This window comes from Coregonus clupeaformis, chromosome 11 (genome assembly GCF_020615455.1).
Source record: "Coregonus clupeaformis isolate EN_2021a chromosome 11, ASM2061545v1, whole genome shotgun sequence".
NCBI lineage: Eukaryota > Metazoa > Chordata > Actinopteri > Salmoniformes > Salmonidae > Coregonus > Coregonus clupeaformis.
The window spans coordinates 7,192,079-7,212,371 of NC_059202.1; the positions used below are offsets into that span (position 1 = coordinate 7,192,079).

At 44.3% G+C, this 20,293-nt stretch overlaps 1 protein-coding gene across 1 annotated transcript in view; it reads right to left on the reverse strand.

Annotated features, from left to right (window-relative positions):
• Positions 1-2,625: 2,625 nt before the first annotated feature.
• Positions 2,626-20,293, reverse strand: part of LOC121576930 (cyclic nucleotide-gated cation channel beta-1-like) — a 38,997-nt gene continuing 21,329 nt past the window's right edge. Inside the window, exons 17-36 of the mRNA XM_041890534.1 lie at positions 17,484-17,775; positions 17,318-17,354; positions 12,873-13,029; positions 12,646-12,663; positions 11,603-11,701; positions 11,113-11,267; positions 6,747-6,944; positions 6,229-6,437; positions 6,004-6,054; positions 5,781-5,867; positions 5,610-5,674; positions 5,266-5,388; positions 5,047-5,188; positions 4,647-4,806; positions 4,463-4,560; positions 4,277-4,360; positions 3,976-4,094; positions 3,712-3,858; positions 3,382-3,565; positions 2,626-3,272 (exon numbers count right to left, since the gene is read on the reverse strand). Of these exons, the coding sequence (XP_041746468.1) occupies positions 3,048-3,272; positions 3,382-3,565; positions 3,712-3,858; positions 3,976-4,094; positions 4,277-4,360; positions 4,463-4,560; positions 4,647-4,806; positions 5,047-5,188; positions 5,266-5,388; positions 5,610-5,674; positions 5,781-5,867; positions 6,004-6,054; positions 6,229-6,437; positions 6,747-6,944; positions 11,113-11,267; positions 11,603-11,701; positions 12,646-12,663; positions 12,873-13,029; positions 17,318-17,354; positions 17,484-17,775 (2,650 nt within the window). The 3' untranslated portion in view covers positions 2,626-3,047. The remainder of the gene's footprint in view (positions 3,273-3,381; positions 3,566-3,711; positions 3,859-3,975; positions 4,095-4,276; positions 4,361-4,462; positions 4,561-4,646; positions 4,807-5,046; positions 5,189-5,265; positions 5,389-5,609; positions 5,675-5,780; positions 5,868-6,003; positions 6,055-6,228; positions 6,438-6,746; positions 6,945-11,112; positions 11,268-11,602; positions 11,702-12,645; positions 12,664-12,872; positions 13,030-17,317; positions 17,355-17,483; positions 17,776-20,293) is intronic.

A 20,293-nucleotide genomic window follows, 5' to 3' on the forward strand; every position in this document is an offset into this window, starting at 1 on the left:
AACTGCACTTGAGTAGGGAGAGACTCCAAATCAAAAAACAAAAGAACAGATACTCTTCACTTTTTCTTCATTCACCACACGATTCATCCGACGTGCATCAATCACTCCAGAAATATTTTTAATCTCTTCAACATCTACTTCCCACGAGACTCCAGGTATAACCCCCTTGAGGGGTGCCCTGTTCCTAAGAGACACACACAACACTTCAAACGTATCAAATCAGGTGAGACTCAACACACGTTTCTTCTGATCCTCAGAAGCACAAAAAAATCAAAACCAGCCCGCCTCTCGTGATCCTCACAGCCTTCACTCTACCCAGCACTCTCTCCACCAGTTCAGATATCTCAAATGGATTCCTCAAGAATGGTAATTCGATCAGCTGCTCCTCATTTACAAACTGTACTCCTACAAGATACAAAGAGACATTCTCATCACTGTAGTCTACTTTGCACCGTTTTCCTTTCTTTTGGACAATGTTCCAATTCTCCTTGATTCTACCGCCATTCGATTCAGAATCCACTTCATCATCTGCTTCCGCCATCTTTTTTCCCTGGGTTTGGTTGGGTTGGCATCCAACTTTTAAGGTGCATACACTGCCATCTAGCTACTGTACTGGAGTGTGAGGCCAGTCACGGCCTACCTACATTACATTCTGTTCATTAGTCCTGCTCCTCTAAGAAAGTGAAATAAAGCCCTAGACACCGAGGGGCTTTCTGGAAAAGGTAGTTGTTAGCTAGCTGCTTTACTATTTTATTTTCTCTGCGTCATTTTCAGACTCACATCACTGTGCAGTTTTATTAAGCTGGTAATTGTATAAATCGAGCTAAAAGGATGAATACATTAAAACTGATTTGTTTGTGAGTTATGTTACTGTGGTGTGTCCATTTCCCACTGTAAACCGATATCAATTTCTCAAGCTTCATATCAGCAGTAATATCACTCAACCACACAAAGATGACGAAGTGAAAACATAATGATTTATTTTTAAAAGAATCCACAAAAACATCAAACACTTATCATGGGCCTCCTGTAGCTCAGTTGGTAGAGCATGGCACTTGCAACGCCAGGGTTGTGGGTTTGATTCCCACGGGGGGCCAGTATGAAAAATGTATGCACTCACTAACTGTAAATTGCTCTGGATAAGAGCGTCTGCTAAATGATTAAAATGTAAAATCATGGTGATTTCAACGCATTCAGATTTGCTGAGTGGTGCTTCACAAATGCTATTTTTCTCAGCATGTGTTGCATACCAGCTTTTGTCACCTACACCAGTGGTTCCCAATGAGCAATACTAAGACCTCTGGGGGTACTTGGCCTATCCACAGGGGGTACTTGAGAAGATTCATGAGACCATAGGCCTACTGGTAAAATACACATGGGGCACTCCTGGCAGAGCAAAATTCAGTTGGTGGTACAGTAACCAAAAAGGTTTGGGATCCACTGACCTACACACACACATTTACATTTACGTCATTTAGCAGACACTCTTATCCAGAGCGACTTACAGTTAGTGAGTGCATACATTTTTCATACTGGCCCCCGTGGGAATCGAACCCACAACCCTGCAAGCGCCATGCTCTACCAACTGAGCTACAGGAGGACCACATAAAGAATGTAGTCAACCAACATGATAACAATATTCACATTCAATCTACAGATTGTCTGGCAGTTTTGGTAGCTGGTTTTTGACCCTATGCATTCTAGGGGGGAATATAGGATCTAGATAATTATGTAAAACCTTTGCATTGATTTCTGAAAAACTAACACACAAGGGTCTAAGTATTTCCCTGTAAAAACTAATGTAAAATACACACCATTTAGTTTTCCATTTACAATGTATTTACACGCCAATAACTTATGAAAACAGCATTTGATTAACAGTATGATAGAAATAATATCAAACTTGTAATGTACATGTATAGTGTGGACATGAGTCTTCTTCTGATCTGTCAAGATAGTAAAAAAAATGATAAACAGTTATTTTAAACATACCCGTCATGTCAAAAAACTGTTGTAACTATTGTCATAATTTGTTCAGCTAAATTCCAAATTACTTTGTTAGCTATAGCTGTCGGTGCTAAAGTAAATCTTTGATGGTCTGGCATTGTGAACTGACAGTATACCAGTCTTGATTAAATGATTAGCTGCACTGCTTAAAAGTAAATCTTTGATTGTCTGGCATGGTGAACTGACAGTATACCAGTCTTGATTAAATGATTAGCTGCACTGCTACCTGTGCACATACAAAACAATATTTAGATTTACAAGCTGACATTTATTTAAATTTTCTAACATTTCAGTTGAAAAAAATATACATATTTGACCCATTCACCCCAGAAACACTAAACATTACCTCAAGGGCCATGACAAATAAGGCAAAAATAACATATTCCATTGAACAAAACTCTAAAACAACTGGTCATCTTTACAAAACGTAAACATTTCTTATAAACGTCAGCAAAATCTTTCCTCATATTCCAACATCTTTATAGTATTTCCCAATCACATTTCTCCCGGTGCTGAATAAATAAAACAGGAACAAACTTTACAAAAATTAAGGTTTAGAAGGAATTTGTTTCCGAAAGCAGACAGAACAGAAGACCTAGGCAGAAGACCCCCCCCACACACACACACACACTCCTCACACACACAGCTATACCCTGTGTGACTGCTTTGTTATCCCCCTAACGAGATGGTGTCTGTGTCAATTATTGCTGATCGGTACATTTACCCCTGGGATTGTAAACACAAAGACATCAGTTTAGCACCCGTTTGCCATCCCTATGGAATTAGGTAGCCTAGGCCCTATACATTAGTATCAAGGGGATAAAATAGTCAGTGAGGTAAAAAAAAAGAGTCTATAGGTATAATGGAACAGGAACTGTGACTCTGTGACTCCTGAGACATAATTGGATGACGTAATTGGATGATCTTTAGGACCCATGGCTCTTCTCTCTGGTCTCCCTCTCTGCAACAGAGTACAGAGGGATAAACGACTGCATCCCTTTCTCCACATGAAGACAGCTCTTAAAGCTTTTGGAGACAACTCATGGCTTTCGCTTTTCTTTCCTCTTCCCACTCTCTCCTGCCTCTTCTTCCTCCACGTTGTCCTGCTCCTTGGACAGCGTCTCATCTCTGTGACAATGGGAGGCGGGGCAGAGCGACGTGGAGCTGTCTGAGGTTGGGGACATGGTGCCAGTCTTGTGCTCTGGGTCCAGACTGGAGACAGGAGAGACTGGGGACAGGGGAGTCAGGGAGGAGGACATTGAGGGCTGTGGGGAAACGGAGAGGTTAGTTCATTTAGAGCATACAAGTGTGTGTGGGTGGGTGCGTTGTGTGTGTATAGACAATGTGTGTGTTTTTGTACAGCAAATACCATACCTGTAGAGAAACGCTGGATTTGTTGGTGTTCTCCTTTATCTTGGCGAGGGTCCTTTTGAGGCCTGTTTTCTGATGAGCCATCTCCAGAACAGCAACGAGTAGCTTGGGTGTCTCTGTCCGAGGAGGGATCACCTGGGCTGGCTCCTTCGGAGGCTCCGGCTTCTTGTCTTTTGTCAGCATCTTCCTGTAGACAGAAACATCAAACAATCATTAATTCTTATAGTGTACTACAGTTCACTCTAACAAATGTGAACTTCAAGGCAGCCATAATATCAGTGGATTCCCATAAATAAATAAAGTCGGTTTTAGTCACTTTTTCCTCTCTCTCACCTGGCCTTCTTGCGGAGCAGCTTCTGAGACTCGGGGTAATGCACTAGAATCTCATTGAGGTCCTTCTTGTCCAGGATGAACATGTTGGCGAAGCCATGAGCCACCACGTTCGCTGTTCTCCTGTTTCCTCCACCCACTGCAAGCAAGCTTTCAACCCAAAGAGAAAACATTTAATTAGGAAAAAGTACATTCCCTGGATAAAATGTGTGTGCTTGCTTCAGTGACATAAATAGCACACGTCAGACTTGACATCAGGATGCTCACCTGATTTCCCCAAACACTGACCCCGACCTCAGCGTGACAAACACAGTCTTCCCGTCTGGCCCGCCCACCACCTGCACCTCCCCGGCCTTGATGATGTACATCTCCCGTCCAACCTCGCCCTGAAACACAGAGGGGCAGTCAGACAACTGGACAGACCTCCTGTTCTTTTCAGTTTGCCTTACACAAAGAAGAAGGAGCAGAGTGCATACAAACTGCACAGTAAATACATTCAAACAGAAATGCACGCGAACAAACACGCTAGAGAAGTGGCAAAGCTACTGCATCTAGCTTTAGCCTTTACCTTTTTGCAGACATAGTCCCCTGGGAGGTAAACAACAGACCTCAGACTCTTCAACATGTCAAAGATCATCTGTCTATCACAACCCTGAAAGGGAGAAGAAGCGCTGACTGAGAAATATAGAGAGATAGAGCTGTTTAAATCTTCTGTGGTCTGAGACAGCCTGAAGAGGCCATAAGACTTACGCACCTGGAAGAGAGAGACTTTACTGACGATGTCATAATTGACATCCACAGCGATGTCCAGCCTCATCTTGTCTGGGAGCTGGACCAGAAGCTCCTGTTCATCTGTATAGAGACAGACACTAACAGAGTCAACACAACACAAGACAAAGCAATGCAACACAACCCAATGAAAAGTAACATGTCCCTACCCAGCATGCCCTGGGACTGCCAGGTGTAGTTGTACCAGGTTTTGACCCGGTTCTGCACGTCTTTGGGAATATGGTAGGAGGCCATGTATTTGACAGTGTTGTCCATGCATGCTCTGTAGTATGCCTGTCCTGAAGTGGCTGCACCAACCACATCTCTCATCTGCAAGAGACAGTCATTGCCCAATCAGGAGTCGACACCAATCACAACAGCCATTGACAACAGTATAATCAGCTTATAATAGCACAAATGGTCCAAATAAGGATTCAGAGCTAGATAACAAGTAGTAGTATTATTAAACAGCAAATATCATAACATCTAGATATTTCATCCATAAACACACTATCATCTTTTACATAATGCACTCTCTCAGACACATCTATTAGTAATGTGGTAACCAACCTGTCCAATCATGATGGAAAAGGCAAACACTCCTACAAAGTAGTTGATGAGCTGAAAGATGATTTCAAAGAGCTTTGTGGGTTCCGGCAGTCCACCAATGGTGATCAGAGTCTTCACAGCAAAGTAGTAGCAGCGGATGTAACTGACAAACAGGATTATAGGGACAATTACATGATGATAGTGTAAAGATATGAGGCTAACAAAGGTGAATCCACACACCTGTTGCCCTTTCCATCATAGACCCACTTCGTGGAGCCCAGACCTTCATACGCAGAGATCCAGTAGAACAGACAGGCATTACAGTGGAGGCAGTACAGCAGGTAGGTGGTGGTCCGGATCACTCTGATCAAACCAGACAGAAGGAAAGAGACTGGGTTATACATACTGAGCTGCCCCTCACTTCTCTCAGAAAGACCAGGCCCTGCATTCAGAAAGCGTCTCAGACTAATAGGAGTGCTTATCTAGGATCAGGTCCCCCTGTCCATATAATCATATTCATTGTGATCTGAGCATGGCGATACAGATAATGTACAAAGAATTGAACAACAGTTTACTGTGCTCACCTGTAAACATAGGCTTTGGTCAGGATGGCCTCAAGACGGTCGTTGAACTCGAAGAAAGACATTATCTGGAGAATTCAGAAAGATTACATATTTTCATTGCAGTGTGAATAATATGATTGTATGTGTCACAGTCTACCCAGGTGGACTACACAGGTGGCAGGTGAGCCTTACCTTTAGTAGCCGTGGGAAGCGGAGGAGTGGGTTGATTCCAGTTTTAAAATAGAACAACTCCAGTGGCACAAGACTGATGACATCCATCTGTAACCCAGAGAAACACAGTCGACACAGATACGGTCAGAAAATAAACTGATACCTCATTACATGGCTTAAAAACATCCTCTTATTCAAAGCTATTCAGTAGTGAATACTGCAACATTTTCAGGTGAAAATCTACCTTGAACCGGAAGGTTTTCATGTAATTCTTTCGCATGTCTTTTTTGTCAAACTGCAATGTAAACAAAGAAAAACACATACATCAATGATTTTGACGTGTATTCCTGTGTCTGGAAAATCCATTTGAGACATAAACCCTCGTCTGGCAACATGGTCTCCTTAGAATATGTCAAAATAGTGCCATTTAACAACTGTAGTTATATGTCGCCTAAGCTGGCTATATCACCACTATGTCTCCACCGCGGACAAACTGCAGGCGGGGCTGGAAGACCAGGATGTCCAGGATGTAGATGAGGTCACACAGGTAGTCAGCGAGCAGCCACCGGTAGATGTTACTAGGGGTCTGGTAGGGGAAGGCCCAGCGCATCGGGATCAGCCACACGTTCCAGTTCCACGCCAAGGTGACGATAAATAGCCACAGCACATAGACCAGATCTACAGCGAGAGAGAACCAGTGTCAACCCCCAGCAAAGGCTGAAGTGCCCTAATGCATCATCCTTATACTTCAAAAGAAAGAGCAGGTATGACAGGAGCAACAATTTAGGTCACTGAAAGATCAACCCATTAACCACTTGGTGGATCCAAACTAACATTCTGATAAAAGCAAAAGGAAGTCTACACAGGAGATGGCAATATAAAAAAAAGAGGATAGGAGGAGGGTTTACTATAAGAATAGGAGCAGGGAGGAGGAAAGCAGGAGGATGAGAGAGGAGGTAGTGTATGCTCGGCGGAGGGGGAGCTCACTGGTGAAGGGGTCGATGCTAGCGGGGAAGCGGTAGTGCAGCAGGGCTCTGATCCAGCGAGGAGGTGTCACCTTGCACCACAGTCTAGACTGGGGTTGCTGTTGCTGCTCCTCGTCCTCCCTCTCAGGGGAGGCTGGTTGTGCTTCCTCCTCCGGCTCCTCTGGAGGCGCAGGAGTTGGTGTTGGAGATCTCGCAGGGGCTGCAGGTGAGAGAACAGAGAAGAGAGTCACAGGTCAGAGGTCAACGTTGTATCTGTCTCATTATGGCATCTGTGAGAGCACGGGCAGCGGCATTGAGATAGATAAAACGCTGCGATCTCTATACATCTCTATGCGACAACGGGACAGAATGAGGAAGTGGTTAGAATCTTGTTTCTTAGGATTATCCGTAAAATTAACACATTTATAAAATATTGATTACCATGTACAGTGGGGAAAAAAAGTATTTAGTCAGCCACCAATTGTGCAAGTTCTCCCACTTAAAAAGATGAGAGAGGCCTGTAATTTGCATCATAGGTACACGTCAACTATGACAGACAAATTGAGGAAAAAAAATCCAGAAAATCACATTGTAGGATTTTTAATGAATTTATTTGCAAATTATGGTGGAAAATAAGTATTTGGTCACCTACAAACAAGCAAGATTTCTGGCTCTCACAGACCTGTAACTTCTTCTTTAAGAGCCTCCTCTGTCCTCCACTCGTTACCTGTATTAATGGCACCTGTTTGAACTTGTTATCAGTATAAAAGACACCTGTCCACAACCTCAAACAGTCACACTCCAAACTCCACTATGGCCAAGACCAAAGAGCTGTCAAAGGACACCAGAAACAAAATTGTAGACCTGCACCAGGCTGGGAAGACTGAATCTGCAATAGGTAAGCAGCTTGGTTTGAAGAAATCAACTGTGGGAGCAATTATTAGAAAATGGAAGACATACAAGACCACTGATAATCTCCCTCGATCTGGGGCTCCACGCAAGATCTCACCCCGTGGGGTCAAAATGATCACTAGAACGGTGAGCAACAATCCCAGAACCACACAGGGGGACCTAGTGAATGACCTGCAGAGAGCTGGGACCAAAGTAACAAAGCCTACCATCAGTAACACACTACGCCGCCAGGGACTCAAATCCTGCAGTGCCAGACGTGTCCCCCTGCTTAAGCCAGTACATGTCCAGGCCCGTCTGAAGTTTGCTAGAGTGCATTTGGATGATCCAGAAGAGGATTGGGAGAATGTCATATGGTCAGATGAAACCAAAATATAACTTTTTGGTAAAAACTCAACTCGTTGTGTTTGGAGGACAAAGAATGCTGAGTTGCATCCAAAGAACACCATACCTACTGTGAAGCATGGGGGTGGAAACATCATGCTTTGGGGCTGTTTTTCTGCAAAGGGACCAGGACGACTGATCCGTGTAAAGGAAAGAATGAATGGGGCCATGTATCGTGAGATTTTGAGTGAAAACCTCCTTCCATCAGCAAGGGCATTGAAAATGAAACGTGGCTGGGTCTTTCAGCATGACAATGATCCCAAACACACCGCCTGCGCAACAAAGGAGTGGCTTTGTAAGAAGCATTTCAAGGTCCTGGAGTGGCCTAGCCAGTCTCCAGATCTCAACCCCATAGAAAATCTTTGGAGGGAGTTGAAAGTCCGTGTTGCCCAGCGACAGCCCCAAAACATCACTGCTCTAGAGGAGATCTGCATGGAGGAATGGGCCAAAATACCAGCAACAGTGTGTGAAAACCTTGTGAAGACTTACAGAAAACATTTGACCTGTGTCATTGCCAACAAAGGGTATATAACAAAGTATTGAGAAACTTTTGTTATTGACCAAATACTTACTTTCCACCATAATTTGCAAATAAATTCATTAAAAATTCTACAATGTGATATTCTGGAGAGAAAAAAATCTCATTTTGTCTGTCATAGTTGACGTATACCTATGATGAAAATTACAGGCCTCTCTCATCTTTTTAAGTGGGAGAACTTGCACAATTGGTGGCTGACTAAATACTTTTTTCCCCCACTGTATAGCTTTGTAAGGCTATAAATGACCAACCACCCAGCTCTGGAGTAGTTAGAAGGTTTATTTCCCTGCTTTTGTGAGGAGCTGGTTAGTAGTTCCTGGAGACTTCCAGCAATTGCACTAAGCTAACAATTTGCTACCTTCAACTCTGCACGCAGAGACATAAAAATGGTATGGACTGTGTGTTAGCACTTGGAAATAAAAGCTACTGTAAGACTTCACAACAGGTGTCTTTTATTAGCTTTTTCGAAATGTCCAATTGCTTTGGGTATATTACGGTCTCTTTTGACATTAGCTTCCTTATTGGTAGTATTGTCAAACAGGCTCATTGTTTGTAAGCCATGTGTGTTTGTAACTGTATCTGTCTACAGTGAGGGAAATAAGTATTTGACCCCTCTGCAAAACATGACTTAGTACTTGGTGGCAAAACCCTTGTTGGCAATCACAGAGGTCAGACGTTTCTTGTAGTTGGCCACCAGGTTTGCGCACATCTCAGGAGGGATTTTGTCCCACTCCTCTTTGCAGATCTTCTCTAAGTCATTAAGGTTTCGAGGCTGACGTTTGGCAACTCGAACCTTCAGCTCCCTCCACAGATTTTCTATGGGATTAAGGTCTGGAGACTGGCTAGGCCACTCCAGGACCTTAATGTGCTTCTTCTTGAGCCACTCCTTTGTTGCCTTGGCCGTGTGTTTTGGTATACCCATCCATGACCCATTTTCAATGCCCTGGCTGAGGGAAGGAATGTTTCCACCTCCATGTTTGACGGTGGGGATGGTGTTCTTGGGGTCATAGGCAGCATTCCTCCTCCTCCAAACACGGCGTGTTGAGTTGATGCCAAAGAGCTCCATTTTGGTCTCATCTGACCACAACACTTTCACCCAGTTCTCCTCTGAATCATTCAGATGTTCATTGGCAAACTTCAGACAGGCATATATATGTGCTTTCTTGAGCAGGGGGACCTTGCGGGCGCTGCAGGATTTCAGTCCTTCACGCCGTAGTGTGTTACCAATTGTTTTCTTGGTGACTATGGTCCCAGCTGCCTTGAGTTCATTGACAAGATCCTCCCGTGTAGTTCTGGGCTGATTCCTCACCGTTCTCATGATCATTGCAACTCCACGAGCTGAGATCTTGCATGGAGCCCCAGGCCGAGGGAGATTGACAGTTATTTTGTGTTTCTTCCATTTGCGAATAATCTTGTAGCCCATTCCAGCCTTGTGTAGGTCTACAATCTTGTCCCTGACATCCTTGGAGAGCTCTTTGGTCTTGGCCATGGTGGAGAGTTTGGAATCTGATTGATTGATTGCTTCTGGGACAGGTGTTTTTTATACAGGTAACAAGCTGAGATTAGGAGCACTCCCTTTAAGAGTGTGCTCCTAATCTCAGCTCGTTACCTGTATAAAAAGACACCTGGGAGCCAGATATCTTTCTGATTGAGATGGGGTCAAATACTTATTTCCCTCATTAAAATGCAAATCAATTTATAACATTTCTGACATGCGTTTTTCTGGACCAAAATCGAGCTCTTTGGCATCAACTCAACTTGCCGTGTTTGGAGGAGGAATGCTGCCTTTGACCCCAAGAACACCATCCCCACCGTCAAACATGGAGGTGGAAACATTATGCTTTGGGGGTGTTTTTCTGCTAAGGGGACAGGACAACTTCACCGCATCAAAGGGATGATGGACGGGGCCATGTACCGTCAAATCTTGGGTGAGAACCTCCTTCCCTCAGCCAGGGCATTGAAAATGGGTCGTGGATGGGTATTCCAGCATGACAATGACCCAAAACACATGGCCAAGGCAACAAAGGAGTGGCTCAAGAAGAGGCACATTAAGGTCCTGGAGTGGCCTAGCCAATCTCCAGACCTTAATCCCATAGAAAATCTGTGGAGGGAGCTGAAGGTTTGAGTTGCCAAACGTCAGCCTCGAAACCTTAATGACTTGGAGAAGATCTGCAAAGAGGAGTGGGACAAAATCCCTCCTGAGATGTGTGCAAACCTGGTGGCCAACTACAAGAAATGTCTGACCTCTGTGATTGCCAACAAGGGTTGTGCCACCAAGTACTAAGTCATGTTTTGCAGAGGGGTCAAATACTTATTTCCCTCATTAAAATGCAAATCAATTTATAACATTTCTGACATGCGTTTTTCTGGATTTTTTTGTTATTCTGTCTCTCACTGTTCAAATAAACCTACAATTAAAATTATAGACTGATAATTTATTTGTCAGTGGGCAAACGTACAAAATCAGCAGGGGATCAAATACTTTTTTCCCTCACTGTATGTGTTGCAAGTTTTGTGTATATTGAGCACATGACCAGAGTGTAACTGTGTTCCTCACAGGCAGTGGGACTGTCATCATCAGAGTGATCTGGGTCTATGAGTTTCTCTTTGGCCCTCTCTGTCCTCTCCTTAAACATCTTGACCAGTTTCTGTAGGCGCTCATTCACCATGTAGCTGGTCTGGCTAGCGGACGACGCAGGGCGCTCCTTTAGCCTTCAAACACAAAACATCCATAGGTTAATTAACGCACGCACACACACACGCACGCACCTGCCCCAAAATATTAACAACACAGTCCCACACGGACTCTCCTTATGTTGGTGTCAATAAAAGCACCAATAAAAATGGAAAATGTCTCCCACCCACACATTTTACCTCTGCACTTCTAGTGTCAGAATTTCAGTCAATATAACCTTTCTCAAGACATTCACTGATGCTATGAGAAAGGTCATTCTGACCACATTGTCGACACCCACTGGCCAACACATTTTGTGCAGGAGTCATATGTAGCTAGCTAACAGTGGTGATGTGGAGGTATCAGTATTCACCCATCGTCTCCACTGAGGATGCTGGACTGGCTAGGCCACGCCCTCACTGCGGTCTCAGTCTCCTCTTCATCATCCTCACTCTGAGAGTGCAGGTTCTTTCTGTGGAGGGGAGACAGGGAATAACACTGAGGCACAGAAGGAAACTACGCACAGAACTGATCCAGAGACAGATGGAGAGGAAAGACCAAGGCTGCTATCATTTGGACCCTGCTCTGTTATTAGATTGCTCCCTGCAGTCTTGGCCTTGCCATGGGCATTACAGTCTACACAGGAAGGGAAGTATAGGAAATACAGTATGTGGAACATGGTTGAACATGGTGACATTGTTGGTTTCATGTACACTGAATGAGGCCCTGAACTATCTTGAGCATCAGCTCTTTTGAGTATACAGTACACAATAAAACAACTATACAGAGAGCCACACAGGTTAGGATTGGGTGAAGGAGTGGCAATGCAGTCAGGGTGAATTTTTGATGATGGGACAAACGGTGACTTGATGGATGGATCCTTGACGTGACAATGATTATATATCTTACATCTTGGTCCAGATATTCCTGGGTTTCTTCTCACTAGGTCAGCCCATGGTTCCATCAACAGGGACAGAGGAGTGTGAGTGAGTGAGTGAGGACTACAAACACAGGTGAACATGCTATTGAGAGACAGACCGTAGAAGGGGAGGTAAAGGAATACTAGACACCATGTGGATGGGGCTATCCACAAACAAAACAGAGAGCACTGCACATTTGAAATACAGTCTAAGACAGGGATCATCAATTAGATTCAGCCGCGGACCAATTTTTCTATTGAGCGGATGGTCGGGGGGGCCGGAACGTAGACTGCAAATTGACCACAAGAAGTCCAAACAGATTTTAAAATCACTTGGAGCTGATTTCCTGATGTTTTTACAGTCTATTATGTCCAATAATAATAATAATAATACACATTTTAAAAATAAATCGCTCAGAAAACTTGGGGGGCCAAATAAAACCACCTGCCCGCGGTGGTCTAAGATCTACTATTGTGTATCCATTCTCTGTTCTTACTCTTTATCAGAAACTTTGCTGTTTTGGCCAAAGCAATATAGGAGAGAATAAGAAAACAGACATTTAGAAGATATAATTATAGATTGGGAAATAAGTCACTTCAACGGTAGTAGAACTAGTACAGTATTATGCATTACTTAGACAGCAGTGATGTGTTTAGCTGCTTTACATGTATACAATACCCTTATTCCAAGTGGAAGCAAATTAATTTGGGAGTGTGTGCTCACCTCTGGCGGCTGGCTTTGGATACTCTGGGTACGGTCAGGGTCTTGAGGTTGGGGTCCTGGGGGGTGAGGATTTGGGGAATGTGTCGATGGTGCCCCCCTCCGCCTGAATCCACGTCCTCCACATTGACAGCAGGGTGCACACTGAGCCTGGAGCTCGCTGGGGAAGCAACAAGAACTTGATCAACTATTCTCCAGGGATGTTATTGGGAAGTGGAACACAGCTAGTAATGAGGCTTTGAACTGTGGTACTCTATACACATTCTAGGCGCGAAACAGGACACTACAAGTGTCATATACTCTGACTCTTCCTCTGTTGTCCAAGTGCCACTTGAAGGCTTGCCTATCACAATACACACAGCTGAAACTAATCTAAAAGAACAAAAACAAAACAAAACATACAGAGAACAAACAGAGTAGACCATTTAAAGCAAGAGCTTTCTGGAACCACAGGATACAAAACAACAACAACGAACACAGAGCTAGTGACAACAACGGACTACAACACAACATAGCCCAGCAGATCTAAGCACAGCACCGCACAGCGCTGAACAGGGCAGCATGCCAGAGCAGGACGTCTGTGGGCTGCCACTGAATCACCTGAGGGCCGAGCGGATGTGGGGTCGTCCTCGATGTGGAATGCAGGGTTGGAAAGCCCTGACAGCTGCCTGGAAAGGCTGATGGGGGGCAAGTGGGGGTAGGAGGGCACGTTCGGCATCTCCAGGGTACTATTGGGGGAGGACGGGGAGGGGGTGCAGGTCGGGGAGTGGTGGTGGAGGGGGACCTGGCGGACCAGGCGGTCCAACTCCAGGTCACGATTCTGCTGCTGCTGCTTAGGCATCCTGAGGCATAAGGCTGTTCAGGCGGTTCTGCACATTGGTGTAGGATTGTCCCGCTCGCTGAGGTAAGTTGTATATCTGGCTGGGGATATTGGCCAGGGTTTGGGGTAAGCTCGATAACTGCTGGGGTAGGTTGGTGGGTAGACCGGGTAACTGCTGATGTATTTGAACTTGGAGCTGCTGGGGCAGTTGGGACATCATTTGGGGCAGTTGAGATATCTGTAGTGGCAGTTGGGAGACACGCTGGGACATTTGGGTGAATGGCCGAGTGTACTGGGAGAGCTCTTGGGCAAGTTCTGGGGGGAGAGAGGGCACTAGCTGGGTGACCTGGGAGGTGAACTGGGAGAGATTGGTGGGGAGTTGGGGCATGGGGGGAAGTTTAGGAGGGGTGATGTTGTGCTCTTTCAGCAGGTTGTTGAAGCTGTCGAGGCACTCAGGCGCATGGGGAACATGCATGAGACAGCTCTTTACTGCATCGCAGCTGGCAGGGACTGGGAGGGGAACACAACACCGTCAGTCAGTCAGGCAGCACTAGACAACACTCATCCTAATTAGGGCCGGCCCTGGGAATCACCGACATAAGCGGTCACTTAGGGCCCGGCCGCTAGGGGGCCACCGACCCCTTCCAAAAAAAATATAGATAAACAGTCAGATCCATAATTATTGGCACCTTTGATAAAGATCAGCAAAAAAGACTGTATAAAATAAATAATTCAAAAACTGAGCTATATTGTATGCTAAATTATATTATTTTATACTAATACAATTGCTCAGAGAAAGAGATGTTTAACAAGTCAGATTTTTTTATTCTCAAAAAGATAGCGGTCAAAATGATTGACACCCGTTTTCAATACCTTTCAATACCTCACCTTGCGAGGTTAACGGCATCAAGCCTTTTTCTAAAATGTTTTATGGGATTGGAGAACACATTGGAAGGGATCTTAGACCATTCCTCCTTACAGAATATTTCCAGATCCTTGATATCATTCGTCTGTGCTTATGGACTGCCCTCTTCAATTCAAACCACAGGTTTTCAATAGGGTTAAAGTCTGAGATGGCCATTGCAAAATGTTGATTTTTGTGGCCAATTAACAATTTCTTTGTCGATTTCGATGTGCTTGGGTTATTGTCTTCTGGGAGATCCACTTGCGGTCAAGTTTCAGCCTCCTTGCGGAGGCAACCAGATTTTTGTCTAAAATGTCCTGGTACTGGGTAAAGTTCATGATGCCGTTGACCTTAACAAGGGCCCTAGGACCAGTGGAAGCAAAATAGCCCCATAACATCAAAGATCCACCACCATATGTTACAGTACGTATGGGGTTATTTTCTGCATTTGCATCTTTCTTTCGACACAAAACCTAGCACTGATGAGCTCTATTTTCATGTCATCTGACCATGGTGGAGTTGTGGCAGGACAATAACCTCTCCCTCAACGTCAACTAAACAAAGGAGCTGATCGTGGACTTCAGGAAACAGCAGAGGGAGCACCCCCCTATCCACATCGCCCAGACCGCAGTGGAGAAGGTGGAAAGCTTCAAGTTCCTCAGCGTACACATCACTGACAATCTGAAATGGTCCACCCACACAGACAGTGTGGTGAAGAAGGCGCAACAGCCCCTAAGACACTCACAAACTTTTACAGATGCACAATTGAGAGCATCCTTTCGGCCTGTATCACACCCTGGTAAGGCAACTGCACCGCCCGCAACCGCAGAGCTCTCCAGAGGGTGGTGCGGTCTGCCCAACGCATCACCGGGGGCACACTGCCTGACCTACAGCACCCAATGTCACAGGAAGCCACCCGAGCCACGGCCTGTTCACCCTGCTATCATCCAGTAGGCGAGGTCAGTACAGATGCATCAAAGCTGGGACCGAGACTGAAAAACAGCTTCTCTCTCAAGGCCGTCAGACTGTTAAATAGCCATCACTAGCCCGCTACCACCTGGTTACTCAACCCTGCACCTTAGAGGCTGCTGCCCTATATACATAGACATGGAATCACTGGCCACTTTAATCATGGAACACTAGTCCCTTTAATAATGTTTACATACGGCTTTACTCATCTCATATGTATATACTGCATTCTATTCTACTGTATTTTAGTCAATGCCACTCCGACATTGCTCGTCCTAATATTTATATATTTCTTAATTCCATTATTTTACTTTTAGATTTTTGTATTGTTGTGAATTGTAGATACTACTGCACTGTTGGAGCTAGGAACACAAGCATTTCGCTAAACCCGCAATAACATCTGCTAAATGTGTATGTGACCAATACAACTTGATTTGATAATAGAGCTCTTTGACACACACGCCAATGGTGAGTTTTGCGTCTAAATAAATATACATATCAGTACATACACAAAATATCTAGGTCTGATACATAGTACAGTGCAAATTACAATACAAGATATATAAAATGGCTGTGTCTCTTCACAGTCCCCTTTGTGCAGTAAGGTGTTCTTTTATCTGGTTTTTAATCTGGTTTTATTGCTAGCTTGAGTTACCTGGGGTGGCAGAGAGTTCCATGTAGTCATGTGTCTATTTAATATTGTGTGTTTCCCAGCCTCTGTTCTGGACCTGGGGACTGTGAAGAGACCTCTGGTTGCATGTCTTGTGTCCGAACTGTGTGCCAACTGCTTGAACAGAAAGTTCGGTACCTTCAATACCTCGCACAAAGACCAATAGTGTTGCAGTCAATCTCTCCTCAACATTGAGCCAGGAGAGACTGACATAAAAGTTACAGACACTTTCCCTCCATGTACATCTAAGTGCGATACGTGCTGCTTTGTTCTGGAACAACTGCAATTTAACTATGTCCTTCTTTGCAACACATGACCACACAGCTGGGCAGTAGTCCAGGTGCGACCAAACTAGTTTTTTTTTTTTTTTCTGGGGGGGTTGGGGTAAGGGGGGTAGAAGGATTACTTTATCCTATCCCAGGTATTCCTTAAAGAGGTGGGGTTTCAAATGTCTCCGGAAGGTGGTGAGTGATAATGTTGCACTAACTGTAAGTCGCTCTGGATAAGAGCGTCTGCTAAATGACTTAAATGTTAAATGTCTGAGCACACTCTGTGTTGAGATAGCCTACTGCTGAAATGTGCCGAATTAATTGAGGAACATAATAACGCTCTGAATTTATGAATGGCTTGTTTCGCAATTCACAACAATGTCATTGGCGATCAAAGATAGTTACTCTATCATTACTAAATATCAGTTTAATTTGCTCTGAAATCTTTACATAGTGGCACAGCGCCCCTCTTATTTGGGGAGAACCCTGGCATAGTAACCATATCTTGGTTTTAAACACTTTAAATGGGCACTTCTGATTTTTGCGCTATTTCCCGGGCGCTCTGGATAAAAATTAATTATTCCCGGTATTGAAACTTGGTTTCTGGAAAATATTAATCCCTACACTGTGAGAGATCATGAATGCATGCATGCATGCAACCACACATGTGGTGGTCAATGCATTCTCCGCAGATAAAGGATTGGTCAGGTCCATCACGGGACTTGCAACTTTCAAACCAAGAAACGCATTCAAATGTGATTACAATATTCCCTTACAAACATAAACACAACCGTATTATAATGAACAAATACTTACCACCACAGCCACCCTCCTCTGCAGTCTCCCCCTCCTCCTGCAGAGACAGTAAGCAGCAAAGAGGAACAGAACAGCCATGAGTGACTGAACAGCAGCAGGGAATAGCATTTGCTGACAGGTACCACAGCTGTACAGGCCTCAGCAGAAACCATGGCTGTGACATTACCTTGGTAGTGGTGTCAGGTTTGGTTCTGTCCTCTGCCCCCTTTGCTTTCTGTGGTTGTTGGGTCACCGGTTCAGGTGCTACTTTGGCGTCCTGGGCCTTTAGTTTAGGTTCAGGCTCTGCTGTCTTGACTGGATCTGGTTCTGGGCTGGGAGGAGGAGATGGAGAGGCGCTCTTGGACTCTAGCTCCTCCTGGGGCTCTGGTTCATCGTCGGGTGAAGCAAAGTCGCGCTCTGACTGAGGGGCACTCTTTGCAGCCTCCACTGGCTCCTCCTTAGCAGGACACACCTGGCACCTACAGTACAGGGGCAGTTAGGGCTACATCAGAGAAATATGCACACAGTGATATGATGACATAAGAACGAACACAACAGAATGTTTCTCCCTGATGATCATAATGCCTCCCCCCTATAACCACCTGACACCATATTGCATAGGTCGCTCAACAACAAAACAGCTCACTTGCTAATGCTAGCCTACTAATACCCTGCATTATGTAATCAACCTAGCAACCAGTTCAGTAGCCAATCAAGATAATTCACTAGAATAAATAAGTGTACAGTTTGGAATAAACAAAATGTTTTCAGACATTTAGTTTGTTGCCAGTAAACGGTTAGCAACAGGTACATAAGTGTTCCATCTGACAAGCCTACGCTGTGTCAAAAACAATTTGCATAATATGGACATGGCAGGCTTGAGAGGCTAATTACAGTACTCACTTGGACACTCAAGATATTTCTAGTGCATTAGGTCATAGTTTCCATCCTAAGACGCATCTTTGCGGCATGAACGAATATGTTGTCAAGTCTGCAAATGTTCTGCTGGGTTTAAAAGTTTTGAAATAGAGAGAGAATCGTCTCCCTCAATCGATTCGCTCGAGCCCAAACCTGCGACATCCTTTACCCGCGTCGAAGCAGAAAAATAGGAGGTGCGCTCAGTTACTAAGGCAACCGTCGAGAGGGGGCCATGTTGCCAAGGGAAGCGATGTTGTTTCTATGAGGATCAAATGACGCTAAGGGGCTGGAAACAGTATTGAGCATTCGTGAGAGATTTGGAAAGAGATGCTTGATGTGAATGTGATTACACCAGGGGTGTCAAACTCATTTTAGCTCAGGGGCCACATGGAGGAAAATCTATTCCCAAGTGTGCCGGACCGGAAAAATCATGGTATATATAACTTAAAAACAACAACTTCAGATTGTTTTCTTTGTTTTAATTCGATCAACATACAACATAAAGCTGGAGCCTGAGGACAGTGTGTCCAAAATAGTACAAGCACAACATCACTATTAATCATAAAACACGTCAAGTTTATTTGAAAATTCTAAAGAAAAAGAACAAACAAACACACAATGCCTCAGTGATTAACAGAACTGTTTCACAGATCACAGAACTATATCAGGGTGTCATTTCTCAGGCAGAAATGTAGATAAAAATAATGAAATCCTGTTCCCCAAACAAGTGCAAGAACCACAGAGTCAAGAATAGGTTAAATATACAAATAAAATAAAAACAATTAAAAACAATAGCACATCAACATAAAAACATATAAACATAAAGCTGGAGCCTGAGGACAGTGTCCAAAAGCACAACATCACTATTAATCATAAAACACCTAAAGTTATTTGAAAGTTCTGAGGACAAAGAACACACAAACACACAATGCCTCAGTGATTCACAGAAGTATATCACAGATCACAGAACTATATCAGGTGTCATTTCTCAGGCAGAAATGTAGATAAAAATAATGAAATCCTGTTCCCCAAACAAGTGCAAGAACCACAGAGTCAAGAATAGGTTAAATATACAAATAAAATAAAATCAATTAAAAACAATAGCACATCAACATAAAAACATATAAACATAAATCTGAAAGCGTTGCTCAAACTCCCGTAACAGTCCCGTTATTTTATCTTTGAACCGCTTCATGTCTGCCACATGTTGGGTCGCGCACACATTTTTCAGACAGGGGAAGTGAGCTGCATCACCACCGGCAAGTTGCGTCTCCCACAATGACAGCTTCAACTTGAAAGAACGTATGCTGTCATAATACTGCGTGACAACTTTGTTGCGCCCTTGCAGCTGTTTGTTCAAGTTATTCAGGTGCTCTGTAACATCCACCATAAATGCAAGGTCCTGCATCCATTCTGCGGAATGAAATTCTAACACTGGTTTGCCCTTTTCTTCCATGAACTGTTCAATTTCTTCTCGTAAATCAAAGAAACGCCTCAGCACAGCACCTCGACTTAACCATCTTACCTCAGTGTGGTATGGCAGGCCATAGATGTGGTCTTTCTCTCTGAGAAGGCTGTCAAACTGACGGTGATTCAGGCTTCTGGATCGGATGAAATTAACAGTTTGGATGACCACCTTCATGACGTTATCCATCTTTAATGACTTGCAACACAAAGCCTCCTGGTGCAAAAATACAGTGAAAAGTCAAAAATCACGTCCTCCATTTGCAGATTGCACTTTCTCTCTGAACTTTGTCACAACGCCTGCTTTTTTCCCGATCATTGAGGGCGCACCATCTGTAGCCAGGCTGACAGCGCGGGACCAGTCCACTCCGACCCTGTCCAGCGCGCCGACGAGTGCGGTAAAAATATCAGCTGCTGTCGTTGTATCTGTCATCGGCACCAACTCCACGAACTCCTCGGTGACGGTCAATGTGTCATCAACTCCGCGGATGAAAATGGCCAGTTGTGCAACATCTGTAATGTTCGTGCTTTCATCAATTGCAACCGAAAACGCAATAAATGACTTTACTTTTTGCTTCAACTGGCTGTCCAAATCCACTGAAAGATCGGAAATCC